The sequence below is a fragment of the Phacochoerus africanus genome, chromosome 11 (assembly GCF_016906955.1).
Source record: "Phacochoerus africanus isolate WHEZ1 chromosome 11, ROS_Pafr_v1, whole genome shotgun sequence".
NCBI lineage: Eukaryota > Metazoa > Chordata > Mammalia > Artiodactyla > Suidae > Phacochoerus > Phacochoerus africanus.
In genome coordinates this window covers 91355707-91373062 of record NC_062554.1, presented here as the reverse complement: position 1 = coordinate 91373062, position 17356 = coordinate 91355707, and the positions used below count along the sequence as shown (strand labels likewise).

Below are 17356 nucleotides of genomic sequence, written 5' to 3'. Positions count from 1 at the left end.
ATAATATATGTGGCCCTCCAGAAAGGACACAAATTTTTGTCCCACATGAATCCTTACTGAAGTACCCACAACTGTAGCAATGTCTCTTTTAATAATCATGTGGACAGGATTGCATCTCTGTCTTCACTCCCCAATCTGACGCTTGCTGAATGGGCTTGTGAGTGACTACAGTGGCAGCTACAGATATCTATGTAGTTACTGCATAAGCCAGTGGCTATAGATGCTAATAGACATTCCCGCTCCCTGAGGCCAATGTGGCTATCCACCACTGGCCAGCACTCACTTTGTTGGCAAGGCTGACCAATCCTAAGACCTTGATTGGTTGTCATACCTCGGGGGAATCAGTTAGTTGCCTAGTAACAAGCTAACTACACTGGAACCCTTCCATCTTTAAAGGAACAAAGCTCTATCCTCACTGGAATTGATACTTATTTTGGATTTGGATGGGCTTTTGCTGTCTTTTGCGCCTTTTTTTTTTTTTTTTTTGCTTTTTAGGGGCACAACCTGTGGCATATGGAGGTTCCCAGGCTAGGAGTCTAATCAGAGGTACAGGCTGCCAGCCTACGCCACAGCCACAGCAACATCAGTTCCAAGCTGCGTCTGTGACCTACACCACAGCTCACGGCAATGCCAGATCCTTAACCCACTGAGCGAGGCCAGGGTTCAAACCAGCAACTTCATGGTTCCTAGTCAGATTCGTTTCCACTGTGCCATGACAGGAACTCTGTCTTTTGCATTTTTGCCAATACTACCATATGTGTTTTTACAAATGTCTTGTACCTAACACTACAGTATTACAAAGAGAAATAGAAAGCCTCCAAGAACCCACTCCTCAGAGAAAACCAAAGAAGTATCCTGATGTAAACAGGATACTCTGGACTCATCAGGTATCTATCATCCAAAAAAAAAAAAAAACAGGGGGGGAGGAGGCCTACAAAATGATGAAAGAGACCATTATGGGCTGAGATTCAACACCAGTTATGGGCACCACCTCACAAGCTTGGGATGCTTATCTTTCAGGATTATGGTACGTGCTCTGCTTTGGCAATACATGAAGTAACAGCAAAGTATGGTATTATTTCTCCCATAGCCAAACACAAGTCTAAGAAATAAGAAGCAGAAATATGAGTGGTCTTTCTCATAATCTAGTTATCTATTTCTTCTTTCTTTGTGATGGTTTAGATTTCCCAAATTTTCTAGAATGACTATGCAACATTTTCTTTTAAAACATAATTACTAAAGGAAACACACAGAGAGAGCTCCAGAAGCAGATTTGCACTGAAAATGGCACATAAGGAAAGCAAGGAGTTGTAACGAATGCAAAGAATTCCTAACAAAATGGAGAAGAGCTGTTTCCCATTTTCTGTGATAGTGGTTACTATGCAGCATTCCAGAGCAATCTTGGAAACATCTGACTAACCCTCCGTTTCCTTTTGTAAAATGAAGGTTTTTTGTATCTTATGAGGTCTATGAAAGAACACTATAAACTGTAACATCTCTAATGTGAATTACTACTACTTGTGTTAGATGTGTGTCTACATGCTCGGTGCCTTTTTTTTTTTTTTTTTTTAAATTACTGCTACACCTGTGGCGGGTGGAAGTTCCCAGGCCAGGGGTCTAGTCAGAGCTATAGTTGGCCTATGCCACAGCCACAGCAACATCAGATCCTAGCTGCATCTGTGACCTACACAACAGCTCACGGCAATACCAGATCCTTAACTCACTGATGGAGGCCAGGGATCGAATCCAAATCCTCATGGATACTATGTGGGGTTCTTAAACTGCCAAGCCACAACGCGAACTCGTCGGTGGTTTTAAAAACAAAAACAAGACTGAAAATTAGTTACCTTTGGGTTAAAATATCTACAAGATTGTGGTTGGGAGCCTCCAAACAGGGCTATTCGGTAGTCATGTTTCTTTCTTCTGGGCCTTGTGCCTTCCACCAGTTCTTCTCGATCCTCAGGAGACAGGAGATGATACCTCATTCCACCTATAGAAAAATACATGGCAACTCTTCAAGAACTTCAGGCACTTTAATGCTTTGAAATGGAAATATCCAAATAAAATAGTGTTTTTATTTCTGTAATTTTTTTTCTATCATCTCTCTATAGCATTTAAGGATAAAGCGAGGGGAGGAGTTACCATAGTGGCACAGTGGAAAGGAATCCGACTAGGAATCGTGAGGTTGCGGGTTTGAACCCTGGCTTCGCTCAGTGGATTAAGGATCTGATCTGAGCTACAGTTGCCGGCCTACGCCACAGCCACTGCAACACCAGATTGGAGCCGCATCTGCGACCTACACTACAGCTCATGGCATTGCCAGCCAGATCCTTAACCCACTGAGAAAGGCCGGGGATCAAACCCACAACCTCACGGTTCCTAGCTGGGTTCATTTCCACTGAGCCATGACAGGAATTCCAGAAATTTCTTAATTTGGTCAATTCAGGGCCCATCCGATAATTAAAAAACTTTTCAAGAGTTCCCACTGTGGCACAAAGGAATCAGTGGTGCCTTGGGAGTGCTGGGATGCAAGTTCAATCCCTGGCCTGGTACAGTGGGTTAAGGATCCAGCATTGCTGCAGCTGGGCCTTATCTGATCCCTTGCTCAGGAACTCTATATGCCTAAGGGCAACCAAGAAAAAAAAAAAAAGAGGAAAAAAAACAAAAACTTTTAGGGTGTTATTTAAAATCAATGTGGGAAAGGTGGATTGTTCAATAAAGGATGTTAGACAACGATATGGAAAAAATATTTATACCCCTACATCATATTTTACTGAAACAAATTCCAAATCAATAGAATATTTAACAATGTAAAAAAACCTCAAAAATGTACAAAAGAAAAAGACAGTTAAAAAAAAAAAAAAAAGGCCCAGAACGAGGAAGCCTAAGACAAAAACCTCAGAGGCTATGAGAAACAAAATTCAGAATCTGCATGGCAAGAAGAAAAAACAAAATCAAGACAACGACGAACTAAAAAACATCTATAAATCATATAAATGACATATAAAAGATACTCAGTAAGATTAAAACCAGCAACTAACAGAAAATTAGATTAAGTATCTGAATAAAGTTCACAGAAGAAGAATAACCACAAACAACTCTTAAACATATGGAAAGATATCCAAGTACTCTAATTAGAGAAATACAAATTAAAATCATACTTTCTCACTTATCAGACTGCTCAAGATCAAACTATCTGGAACACAGGGTACAATAAAGGAAGCAGCACCCTCCTAGATTGCTGGTGGGGATGTGAATGGGCACCAATTATCTGGAGGGTAATAGAGCTTGCTATGTGAAAATTATAAGTGCACAACCCAAACTGGAACACTACATTCTGTATCTCACTTTTAAAGCTCCTTTAAGTAAAATGATTATTGGCTTTATTAAAAATATCATTAATAATTATTTGTATCTCTCTTTAAAATGAACAACAGTAGATCCGTAAAAAAAAAAACAACAAAAACAAATGCATACACCTGTTAGTAACTTCCCCTTTAGGAGAATTATCAACCTAAAGTTCAGTGTCAAGGATGTGATTAAAGAACTATGGTACATCCACACAATGGAATATTCTATGTGGCAGTTAAGAAGAATTTGGAAGGGTAATTTGTACACATGGAATGATCTCCAGGATGTAGAATGAAAAAAAGCAAGACGTAGAGGAGTACATAGAGTGTGTGCTATCATTTGTGTTTTAAAAATATCTTAAAATTTTTTTTTTATTTTTAGTCTTTTTAGGGCCACACCCAGAGCATATGGAGGTTCCCAGACTAGGGGTTGAATCGGAGCTGTAGCTGCTGGACTATGCCACAGCCGCAGCAATGCCAGATCCGATCTGCGTCTTCAACCTACACCATAGCTCACGGCAACGCTGGATCCTTAACTCACTGAGTGAGGCCAGGGATCGAACCTGCAACCTCATGGTTACTAGTCGGATTCGTTTCTGCTGTGCCACAAGGGGAACTTCTAAATATTTATATCTTTACCATACCTATTTATACATAATTTATATGGAAGTAAATGACTGTGTATGCAGACTCAAAACCACCTTTGGAAGGCTGTAACAAGATAATAATGGTTACCTCCAGTGCAACTTACTTTTCACTCTATACACCCTTTTATATTTTTTTGAATTGTGTATGATGTGCAGTATTACTGATCTAAAATTAAAATAACGTAAGCAATTCTCAATACATCAGAAAACACTTCTGCTCATGAGGCTGTGTTGGGTCTTTATAAGAAGGATAGAGAGAGGATAGGTTTGGAGAACAGGTTGTCAGTGAATAAAAAAAGGTTGAAATGAGAGGTTCCCAAGAGGATGGAGACAGACCCCCCACTCTGTGAATGTGGCTGTTCACCTTAGAGACCTGCTACAGACATGGTCTGCAGAATAGGACTGATCCACAGAAACCAAATGAACACCTTGCAATCAAAATTTACTATGACTCTTCTAATGCAACAAATAAATAAAAAAGGGGGAGATGTTGGAGACTACTGAGCTGCTGAACTCTGCAGAAAGCAAACTTGGTGTTGTGGCGAAGCCAGAAAAGCATGCATGCCAATGCAGAGTTCTGCTTAAAAGACAAGATAAAGGACTTATGCATTAACCATGCTATTCTATAAACAGCTGCACTATGTCCTAAGGGTATGTGCCTTTGATATCACTAAGAGATAGCTTTGTTTTGTCCACTAATCTCCTCACCTTCTTTAATAAAAGTCAAGTAGTCTAAAGCCTAGGGCCTTTGTTCTGCTGAATAGAGTGCCTCCTGGTCCCCCACTCTCTAAATGTAAAAAAAATAAGTAAATAAAATAAAATAAATTACATAAGCAAATTTTCAATACATCAGAAAACACTTTTGCTCATGAGGCTGTGTTGGATCTTTATAAGAGGGATAGAGAGAGAAGACAGGTTTGGAGAACAGGTTGTCAATGAATGAAAGTCAGTATCAATATTTTTAGTATTTCCTTCTATTTCAGAGTATAAATAGAACCACTCTGTGTTAGAACAACTGTCAGCAAACTTTCTCTGTAAAGGGTCAGACAGCAAATATTTAAGGCTCTGCAGGCCACATATGGTTTTTGCCACATAATCTTCATTTGTTTTTTACATTCCTTTACAATCGAAGAAACCACTTTTAGTCCAAAGCTGGCTTCAGCCTGTGGGGTGTGGTTTGCTGACCTCATTCCCTTCCCTCCCATTCTAGATCTGAGACTGCAGTTCTTCATGTGTAGTTTTCTAATCAGAAGCATCACTTGGAAGCTTGTTAGAAATCCAAATTATTGAACACTACCCCAGAAGAGATCTTGTGCAATTTGAGAGCCACTGGTATAGGAAGGCTCCACACAAGGCAGAGGGATACTGTGGAATCTATGAACATAATACTCCCAACAAGAATTTGGTGTTCCCATTGTGGCGCAGCGGAAACAAATCTGACTAGTAACCATAAAGTTGTGGGTTCAATCGCTGGCCTCGCTCAATGGGTTAAGGATCCAGTGTTGCAGTAAGCTGAGATGTACATCACAGATGCAGCTCAGATCTCGAGTTGCTGTGGCTGTGGCATAGGCTGGCAGCTACCGCTCTGATTCACCCTCTAGTCCTCTTCCACTGGTGCGGCCATTAAAAAAAAAAAAAAAAAAAGATAGGGAGCAGGGAAGGAAAAAAACAGAAGTGAACTGCTCCAGGCCACAGGCCACTGCGCCAAAGTGGCTGACTACGGCCAACTGTGTTCATCCCTGGAGGAACAGTGGCTCCTTCACTCCTTCACTGATGGTCTTTTTCTATCCAAGTGCCAGGCAGGACACTCTGGCACCTTTTTCTGAGGTACACCTTGCTCCTTGCTTATTTCCTTGGGAATCAGGTACTGCTGCCTGCAAATTTTGAATAAGAACTTGGTGTGGACCCTCATGGTGGCTTTATGTTCATTTTGATTTTATGTCTCATTTTCTTTTACTTGTAAATTCTTTTAGTTCTATTCTATAAACTTATCATCTTGTCTGTTTTTCTTTTACTCTTAAAAGGCAGCCCCTAAGTCAGACAGTAGGAAGGTAACTGATGATCTGAAGAAGGGATGTCCTCTTTCCTCCCCTGAGCTCTGCCCGGGCTCCAAAGCCTGGGAGAGTCTCAGTTGCTGGTGCCTAATCAAGGAATTTTAGAACTCACTGTTCTTCATAACAAAACAAAAAAAGGAAAAGTAAAATAAAAAACTGAACAGAAAAAAAAAAAAAAGATTCCTGCTCAACAGCCTAATCCTCATACTTGGTTGCATTTCTGGAATAATCCTATTATCTTATTTCTACATCAATTCAGAATCCATACAACTAAATACTACACCTAGACTAGGTGGTTATCTTCAACAGCTTATAACATGTATGAACAAACAAGGGCAGCTCTCTACCCAGAAATGTAACACACAGTTTGCAAATAGAGGCAAAACAAAAAAATCTGATATTAACATGCATGAAATTCAAAAAATGAAATACCTAATCTAAAGGCATCTTCTTGGTCCTGATTTTCTTTCACGTTCCTGTACTTAAACCAGTAGCAACCTACACGCCACTGGTTATTTGTTTGGCCATAACCATGGCATGTGTAAATTCCCAGGACAGGGATCAAACTGCACCAGAACAATGACCCAAGCTGCCGTGGTGACAACGCTAGATCCTTAACCCACTGTGCCACAAGAAAGCTCCTATGCTCTACTTCTTAAAATTCCCTACACCTTGATTTTCAAGAAATCAGCCTTTGGTTCAAGCGGCTTAGTGAATTCTCCTTTCCTAGTTCTTTTCCTTCTATCATTAAGTGTAGACATTCACAAAGATATGTCCTTGATTATATCCTTTCCTTGACACCCTAACTAACTAACCAAAATGTCACACACTGCTTCATACTTTTACCACTTATGAAAAAATTTTATATTAGAGCTTCATCTATTATTATTAGTAGTATTTTTTGTCTTTTTAGGGCTGCACCTGAGGCATAGGAAGTTCCTGCGCTAGGGGTCTAGAAGAGAGAATAGCTGAGAATTTTCCAAATTTGATAAAAAACACAGATTACTCAGACTCAGGAAACTAAACAAATATTGAACAGGATAAACACAAAGAAACAAATGCCTAGACATATTGATACTAAACACCAAAAACAAAGGCAAGCTCTTTTAAAAAGCTCACAGAAAAAAAAAAAATCACATTGTCTACAAAGAATGACAACTATGCCAACAGCAGACATCAATGGTAATGATGGAAGCAGGGTGAAATATCTTCAAAGTATTGAGAGCAAATGTATTCAACACAGAGTTATATGCCCAGTTCACCTTTCATTTAAGAGTAGATAAAACAGGAGTTCCCATCGTGGCGCAGTGGTTAACGAATCCGACTAGGAACCATGAGGTTGCGGGTTCGGTCCCTGACCTTGCTCAGTGGGTTAACGATCCGGTGTTGCCGTGAGCTGTGGTGTAGGTTGCAGACGCGGCTCGGATCCTGCGTTGCTGTGGCTCTGGAGTAGGCTGGCAGCTACAGCTCCGATTCGACCCCTAGCCTGGGGACCTCCATATGCCGCGGGAGCGGCCCAAGAAATGGCAAAAAGACAATAAATAAATAAATAAATAAATAAATAAATAAATAAATAAATAAATAAATAAAATAAAGAGTAGATAAAACAGAGTGTCTGCTATGGCACAATGGGATCAGTGGCATCTTGGGAACACTGGTATACAGGTTTCAACCTGCTGCCCAGCACAGTGGGTTAAGGATCCGATGTTGCTGCAGCTGTGATCCCTGGCTTGGGAACTCCATATGCCTCAGAGCAGCCCCCCAAAAAAGAGTAGGTTTAAAAAAAAGAAGACATTTTCAGATAGCCAAAACACTTTTTAAAAAACCAATGGACTGTAAATGTATGAACTTTGTAAAGAATGCTCTTTGGGAATATGGAAAAGATCTCAGAAGAAGCAGGGGAAGGATCAAGACGCTGGAGGAGGAAGACACGGCACTCACCTTCTTCCACAAAGACATCAAGATCTTGGAAGGCCTAAGAATCAAGAAGAAATAGTGGGCAAAGAAATTGACAAATGTGGATAAATCTAAACAATGTATTTTATGTCCCATTTGAAAAGTTTTTTTTAAAAAAACTAAAAGAAAAAAAAAACCTAAAAGACAAACATATTTAGATGTAAATTGAATTAAAGTGTCTTAAAATCCTTGTTTCTTTCAGGAGAGTAAAAATATTAATGTCTAAGGTACATATATATATTTTTCTCTTTTTAGGGCTGTATCCAGGGCATATGGAAGTTCCCACGCTAGGGGTTGAATCGGAGCTTCAGAAGTTGGCCTACACCACAGTCACAGCAGTGTGGGATCTGAGCAATGTGGGATCCGAGCCGAGTCTGCGACCTACACCCCAGCTCATGGCAACACTGGATCCTCAACCCACTGAGTGAGGCCAGAGACTGAACCCGCAACCTCATGGTTACTAGTCGGATTCGTTTCAACTGCACCACAACAGCAACTCCGGTACATATGTTAAAATATAAAGGATAACCATTAAAAGAACTGATAGAGTATAAAGCTTCTTAAACAGTAGAGGGAAAAAAATTAATGGAAAAAACCTCAATCCAAGAAGAGACTAGAGAGAAAAGAAGCAGTGAAAAATTGAGATGAACAATAATCACAAAATAAGATGTTAGAAATAATTAAAGACATAATGGTATTTACATTAAATTTAAGTGAACTACAATTCATTAGTAGTGAATATGATATGGCACAGTGGATTAAGAATCCAACTACAGCGGGTTACTTAGGAGATGCAAAATTAATCCCTGGCCTGGGGACGTCCATATGCTGTGGATTCAGCCAAAAAAGGGGGAGGGGAGTTAAGAAATATATGGCTGAAAAGATAGAATGCCTAACACAATAACTTTAAAAAAAGAAAAAAAATGCACACCACTGTGAACTTTCAAAACACCAAGGATTAATGATTTTAAAAGCTTATGAGGAAGAACAATAAACTGGCATGAGATTTCTCAAAAACAACACTGTAAATTAGTAAATAATGGAGCAGTGCCCTTAAAATTCTAACTGAAAATGATTTTCAACATTGTTCTTTTTTGGGGGTGTGGGGGGGGAGCTACACCCAGGGGCATGGCATAGTATTCAAGCCACAGCAGTGACAGGGCCAGATCCTTAACTCACTGGGCCACCAGAGAGAGAACTCCTCCAACTTAATTCTACACCCAGTTTAACTCTCCTTCAATATTTTATGATAAAGATAGGAGATTTGTCAAGTCTCTAGATATTTACCTATCATATACTCTTTCTTAGGAAACTTTTAAGGATATGTTCAATCAAACAATTAATAAACAGGAAGACCTGGGATTGAGGAAGATAGTGAATCTAACTTTTTTTTTATCTTTTTAGGGCTGTACCCTCAGCATATGGAGGTTCCCAGACTAGGGCTCGAATCGGAGCTACAGCTGCCAGTCTACCTCACAGCCACAGCCATGCCAGATCCGAGCCAAGTCTGCAACTGACACTACATCACAGCTCATGGCAACGCCGGATCCTCAACCCACTGAGTGAGGCCAGGGATCAAACCCGAAATCTCATGGTTCCTAGTCGGATTCATTTCTGCTACGCCACAATGGGAATTCCACTTTTTTTTTTTTTAACTCAATGAAATGAATCTAATTTAGGAACAGAGTGAAAGCACATTCTAGGATGGCAGAGAAGGGAAGCCCCAGGATAAGAACTGTGCTTTAGGCCTAAAGAGCAAACACTCCATCTGGAATAGGCAGAAGGAAGGTTCTATGAATTGTGTTTCAAAAAATAAAAGAAATATATTGTTTAATTGTACAGACAATTTTATTAAAATGGTATTTTACAGAGGGATTGGAACATAACCTGTAAGTTAAGAGATTATTAAGTAAATGAAAAAATGTGGCAAAAAATGTTGTGTTCTGGGTGCAAACAAACCAAACTTTTTCGCTAAGAAAGAAAATGTGATCACAGTACAATACTTGACTAAATTATTTTAAAAAGGAAACACAAATACCAATGTGCATGGAAGTTACTGTACACAAAAGGAGACAAAGCGTAAGTAATTTTTACCTTCTATCACACAAGTCCCTATAAAATAAGGGTTGAGGCTAAGTTCCCTCCAGATAGACAGTTAAGAAAATGAACAGATTAATTACCTAGAGCAAAGTTTCAGCTGTTTTGCCCTGGCTACTGAGTCTGATCCATTCTCAAGGGGTTTTTGTTTTGTTTTGTTTTGTTTGTCTGGGTCTTTTTAGGGCTGCACACACAACATATGGAAGTTCCCAGACTAAGGGGCCAAGTTGGAGTGCAACAGCCAGCCTACACCACAGCCACAACAACTCAAATCTGAGCTGTGTCTTAGACCAACACTGCAGCTCACAGCAACTCTGGATCCTTAACCCACTGAGCAGGGCCAGGGATCGAACCTGTGTCCTCATGGATACTACTCAGGTTTGTTACCACTGAGCCACAATGGGAACTTCTCTCAAGGGTTTTAAGTCCATGAGAAACTGGCTACATCATCAGCTTATAAATGGATATTAAGGCAACTTACTTATCACCATCTTAAGGCATTCAGGATTGTCTTGAATAAGTGGTTCAGCTTGTACTGTTTTGCTTAAGAAATTCTTTGATATAAGAGGAAACCTGACTTTAGCAAGGATGTCAACCATAAATGGCTGGCGATTAGGTTCATCATATTTCAACCACCTGACTGCAGCATCATAAACCTAAGGGGAGAAAAACAGCATAGTAAAGTTCTTAGATGGCAACAACAGTTCAAACTACCTATCTTTATTCTCACACTGAGGGGGCAGAATTTTATGAAGGCATAACCACTTATTCCCCATATTTTATTCAAATATTTGTTTTAATTCCCAAATACCTCTCTGTATTTTAGAGCAATTCACGCAATGCTCTAGTGATTCTTCTAGGTAATTTATTTATTTTTTTCTTTTGAGGGCTGCACCCTCGGCATATGAAAGTCCCCAGGCTAGGGGTCGAATCGGAGCTACAGCTGCTGGCCTACGTCAGAGCCACAGCAACTTAGGATCCGCGCCACATCTGTGACCTACACTATAGCTCATGGCAATGCCAGATCCTTAACCCACTGAGCAAGGCCAAGGATCAAACCCACGTCTGCATGAATCCTAGTTGGGTTCATTACCGCTGAGCCACAACAGCTCCCGGTAATATGTTTTTTAGGATTAATTACTACTACATAATGTAACGAGAGGGAGGATGTTAAATCTGTAATTTTTTAAAACAAAATTTAACTTCCTTTTTGAAAGGAGATAAGATATACATTTCTATTGAAAAAAATCTATTGGTCAGTGATAATTTCTATATATATTCATATCCATGAAAAACAGGTTAATTTCCTCACAGGACTTCCATCCCAAGAGATATAGAGGTCATTTATGATTTTATTTCAATCTAATAATCCTGGATTATGAATTGATATACTTATCTGCTTTATAGAAACTTTATTGTATAAAAATTCTATATTTAAAAAATTAATTATAGGATATTTACGCAAGAATTGTTTTCCAAAATAATACTGTAGCATTCATTTAACTGTACTAACCAAGTCCAAGCTCATTAACATTATTAGATTTACAAATCACTAAACGTGCTGAAAACAAACATTATTTCATATACATACACATCTACCACATAACATGTTTGAGCTAGTTAGGTTAGTTATTTTGGGTTGGTGTTAATAAGGCCTAAGTCTGGTCTCCCTATGAGTTTGTTTTAAATAGGAATTGGTCCTTTTTTAAATAAACTTTTTATTTTGGGAGTGTCTGGTTTACGGAAAAGTTGCAAAGATAGTGCAGAGTTCCCATACACTTTGCATGCAGCTGTTAAAACATTACATCAGTGTGAAACTCTTCTCACAACTAATGAATCAATACTGATACAAACGTACTAAACTTTTTTTTACTTTTTGTCATTTTTTTTTCTATTCCACAATCCCACAGAAGTTCCATTACATTTAGTCTCTATGTCATATTAGGCTCTTCTGAACTGTGACAGTTTCTCTTCCTTGTTTTTGATGACTTTGACAGTTCTGAGTTCTGATCAGTTATTTTGGAGACTATCCCTCAATTTAGGTTTGTTTTGTGATTAGGCTTGGGTTGTAGTTTTTTTAGGAGGAAGACCACAGAGGTCAGATGCCATCCCCATTACATTATATTAAGGGTACATGCTATCAACATGTTATCACTGATGATATTAACCTATAGGCAGTGTTAATCAAATGTGTCAGGTTTCCTCAGTCTAAAATTACCTACTCTTGGAGTTCCCATCATGGCTCAGTGGTTAACGGACTAGTATCCATGAGGACACGGGTTCGATCTCTGACCCCGTTCAGTGGATTAAGGATCCAGCATTGCTGTGAACTGTAGTGTAGGTCACAGACAAGGCTCAGATCCCATGCTGCTGTGGCTGTGGTATAGGCCGGCAGCTGTAGCTCCAACTGGAATGCCTAGCCTAGGAACCTCAATATGCTGCAGATGAAGCCCTAAAAAGACTAACTAAATAAATAAAATCACCTACTCTTCCCTTTCTATACTGCTTATAAGCAGTCAATTTTGATATATAACTGAGGGTGTTTTGTTTTTGTTTTTGTTTTTAATGGCTGCACCTGTGGCATATGGAAGTTTCCAGGGTAGAGGTTTAACTAGAGCTGCATCTGAGGCCTACACCACAGCCACAGCCAACACTAGATCTGAGCCACACCTATGTTGCAGCGTGTGGCAATGCTGGATCTCTAACCCACTGAGTGAAGCCAGGGATCCAACCTGTATCCTTGATCTGCTGAGCCACCGTGGGAACAGCTTGAGTTTTCTTTATACCTAGTCAGATCCTCCAGGTGCAACCTGTCAACTTGCAAACTGATACTTTGGGCCATCAAGAAGACTGGATGTAAGAATATGGCTCATCGAAGCCTCTTTTTTTTCGGGGGGGGAGGGGCTGCATGTGTGGCATATGTAAGTTTCCAGGCTAGGGGTTGAATCAGAGCTGTGGCTGCTGGCCTATGCCATGGCCACAGAACTCATGATCTGAGCCACATCTGTGACCTACACCAACATCTCACAGTAGTGCCGGATCGTTAACCCACTGAGCATGGCCAGGGAAAGAATCTGTATCCTCATGGATACTAGTTGGGTTCGCTACCGCTGAGCCACAACATAAACTCCCTCACTGCAAGCCTTTTATCTTTAGAACAAAAGTAACTCAAAGCATATGGTCTTACAGTACCCCTATTAGCTTCCTAGTGCTGCTGTAACACATTATCACAAACTTACTGGCTTTAAAAACAGAGGATTCAGGACTAAAGACAAGGATTAAGTGAATGTCTGCATATTGAAGCAACCCAAATGCCTGCACCCAGTTTATACTACTGACAGTTGATCTGACAGTCTTGGAGGTCTGAGTCACACACTGAAAATCAAGGGCTACCTGAAGGCTCTAAAGGAGAAACCATTTCCTTGCCTCTTTCAACATCTAGGAGCCACCTGTACTCCTTGGCTTGTGGCCCTTCTTCCATCTTCAAAGCCAGCAAAGGCCGACCATGTCTATTTTACATTGTACAGCACTCTGACACTGACTCTTCTGCGTGCCTCTTCCATGTTTAAGAGCCCTTGTAATGATGTTGGACCCATCCAATTACCTCATCTCAAGATCCTTAACCATATGTGCAAAGTCCTAACTGCCATGTAAGGTTAACATATTCACAGGTCCAAGGATTGGGATGTGGACAATCTGGGGGGAGGCACTACTTTACCTACCCAACAGCATCTCTACCAAGTGGCCTATCTCTCAAATAGTTCCTACAAGCACCCAAGACTTACTTTTCCCATGAAACAGACTTTGGAATACTCTGTTTAATAAAAAGAAGATATTCATAATATGATCATTTCCCTTGTTATGTATTCAAATATGTATAAGAAATCAATAGGGGCATTTTTACTAAGGAAAATGTGGGAAGGCAATTTAGCTACCTGGTCTTCTGCTCTCACAGTCAAAGTGTCCTGGTTGAGGAGGTGTGTAACTCGTTTGACATCAAGCTGTAGAAATTCATCGGTTTTATAAACTTCAGTAAAATGTTGATGAATAAAGTCATCTGCTGTTGCTTTCAATTCAGGACAGTCTAGACACTCTGCTAGCACACTTATACCTAAAAACAGAAAGAAAATAAATAAGCACTTAAAACTCCCCCAAACATACACTGAAGATACAGTATGACTCCAGGAAAATGAGGTAATAGATTTCATAAATCTGAATCCTTTTCTTTTCTACTGATTTGTCTATTCTTATGACCATACTATACTGCCTTATGTGTAGCTGATTTTGACATTTTGTAGGACAGGCCCCCTTCAATGTTTTTTTCAAACTTTTCTTGGCTACTTTTAAAACGTTTTCTCTTGCAAATAAATTTTAAAATAAGCTGGTAATATTCTACTTCTTAAAAATTTTAATCTGATTTCAATTAGGATTTAATTTTTGGATTACTTTAGGGACAACTGACTGTTTCGAAACATGGAGGAGTTCCACTTAAGAACATGACATGGGGAATTCCCATTGTGGCTCAGTGGGTTAAGAATCCAACTCAGATCTGGCATTGCTGTGGCTGTGGCATTGACTTGCTGCTGCAGCTCTGATTTGACCCCTAGCCTGGAAACTTGTATATGCCATAGGTGCAGCAGTAAAAAGAAAAAAAAAAAAAACATGACATAGATCTCTACTTATATTTTTATTATTAATTTTTTTTATGATTTTCATTTTTTTCCATTATAGCTGGTTTACAGTATTCTGTCAATTTCTACTATACAGCAAGGTGACCCAAACACACATACATACGTACATTCTCTTTTCTCACATTATCATGTTCCATCATAAGTGACTAGATAAAGTTTCCTGTGCTACACAGCAGGATCTCATTGCTCATCCATTCCAAAGGCAACAGTTTGCATCTATTAACCCCAAATTCCCAGTCCATCCCATTCCCTCCCCTTCCCCCTTGGCAATGACAAGTTTGTTCTCCACATCCATGATTCTCTTTTCTGTGCAAATATATCGTACTGTATATAAGATTACAGATATAAGCGATACCATATGCTATTTGTCTTTCTTTTCTGACTTATTTCACTTAGTATGAGAGTCTCTAGCTCAATCCATCTATGTAAATTTTTAAATGGTCTTCAATGTAATTAACAATTTTCTGCAGTTCTGTTGTGGCTCAGAGGTAACAAACCTGACTAGTATCCATGACTATTCCAGTTCGATCCCTGGCCCTGCTCAGTGAGTTAAGGATCTGGTGTTGCCATGAGCTGCAGTATAGGTTGCAGATGTGGCTCGGATCCAGTGTTGCTATACCTATGGAGTAGGCTAGCAGCTGCAGCTCTGATGTGACCCCTAGCCTAGGAATTTCCATATGCTGTAGGTGTGACCCTAAAGAAAGGCAAAAAAAATTTTTTTTTCTTCATAGAGACCCTACACATTTTCCATTCAGCTATTTTATTTTCCATTTAGGAGGCAAGTTCTCCTCTAACTGAATACTAATGTTCCGTATCAGGCATCAGGAAAATACTGTTCATGAGCCAAATCCACCCTGCATCTGGCTGCAGAATCAGCAGCTAAAAATGTTTTTGTTTTTTTTTTTACTTTTAATGGGTTGTGGGGGGGAAAAAAAAAAAAAAAAGCCAAAGGATAGGAGAAGCAGAAATGGGAGAAGTAGGAAGAAAAACAAGGACCACATTTGACAGGTAGCCCACAAAGCCTAAAATGTTTGCTCATCGGCAATGAGCAATGTTGTTGGCACATGAAGGTTCCTAGGCTAGATGTCCAATCTGAGCTGTAGCCGCTGGCCTACACCACAGCCCTATTATCACAGGATCCAATCCGAGTCTGCAACCTACACCACAGCTCGCAGCAAGGCCAAATCCTTAACCCACTGAGCAAGGCCAGGGATGGAACCAACGTCCTCATGGATGCTAGTTAGACTTGTTAACCGCTGAGCCATACAGGAACTCCCTCAATTCTTAAGGAAACTACAAGTTTAAAAAAAATCTGGAGTTCCCTTCGTGGACCTAAAAAAAATTCAGATTTTTTTAATCATAGATTATTGGTATGATTTAAGACAGACAGACAATGGACCGGTATTCAAATCATAGACTTGGTCCTATAGCCTATGGACTATTGGCAGATTAGTAGTATTTATATATTACATTAAAATTAAAATAACACCCTTTCAGCAGATAACATCTTATTCAAAAACTCACTGTTTTTGTTTTTTGGGGGGTTTTGGGGGATCTTTTTAGGGCCACGCCTGTGGCATATGGAGGTTCCCAGGCTAAGGGTCAAATTGGAGCTGTAGCTGCTGGCCTACACCACAGCCACAGCAATGCGGGATCTGAGCCAAGTCTGAGACCCACACCACAGCTCCTGGCAATGCTGCATCTATAACCCACCGAGTGAGGCCAGGGGTCAAACCTGCATCCTCATGGATGCTAATTAGATTCGTTTCTGCCCAGCCACGATGGGTACTCATTGTTTTAATGAAATTTTAAATTCGCCAACTATTGTTTTGATTATGCCTGATAAGGAAAACTTTGTTACTTTATTTTTTCTTGATTGACCACACTGATGGAAATCTTCAGCACAAAGTTGAATAGCAGCATGTTTCCAGGTAAAGAATAGGTTCAGACACATAGAGGTTAACTAGGTATTATTTTATTTCCAGTTTAAGGTTTTTTTTAAAAAAGAATGAATATTGAAAACACAAAATGGGTTCAGCATCTGTTGTTACGATTTTAAGTATTTATTTTTTCCTATAGCATATTAGTATATACAGTGAAGTATGTTAGATTTTTTTTAACACTGAATCATTTTAGCATTCTTCTTTTTTTTTTTTTTCTTGGTCTTTTTGCCATTTCTTGTGCCACTCCTGTGGCATATGGAGGTTCCCAGGCTAGGGGTCTAATCACAGCTATAGCCGCTGGCCTACACCAGAGCCACAGCAGCGGAGGATCCGAGCCGTGTCTGCGACCTACACCACAACTCACGGCAACGCCAGATCGTTAACCCACTGAGCAAGGGCAAGGATCGAACCTGCAACCTCATGCTTCCTAGTCGGATTCGTTAACCACTGTGCCACGACGGGAACTCTTTTGGCATTGTTGAAGTAAATCCTTACTCCTATTCCTAGATACACAAAAACTCATTATTGAGTTTTTCATTTTGGAAAATGTTGATACAGTATTTAATGGCTTGTTTCTGCCTAGGTTAATATGCAACTCCCTACCCTCCTCTCAAAGCA

The 17356-nt window shown here is 39.8% G+C and overlaps 1 protein-coding gene across 3 annotated transcripts in view; it reads right to left on the bottom strand.

Annotated features, from left to right (window-relative positions):
• Nucleotides 1-17356, bottom strand: part of KLHL7 (kelch like family member 7) — a 72200-nt gene that overhangs the window by 25861 nt on the left and 28983 nt on the right. For all 3 annotated transcript variants that reach the window (XM_047752369.1, XM_047752370.1, XM_047752371.1), the window contains 3 exons: nt 14040-14215; nt 10586-10760; nt 1848-1990 (listed from right to left, as the gene is read on the bottom strand). In XM_047752369.1, the coding sequence (XP_047608325.1) occupies nt 1848-1990; nt 10586-10760; nt 14040-14215 (494 nt within the window). The remainder of the gene's footprint in view (nt 1-1847; nt 1991-10585; nt 10761-14039; nt 14216-17356) is intronic.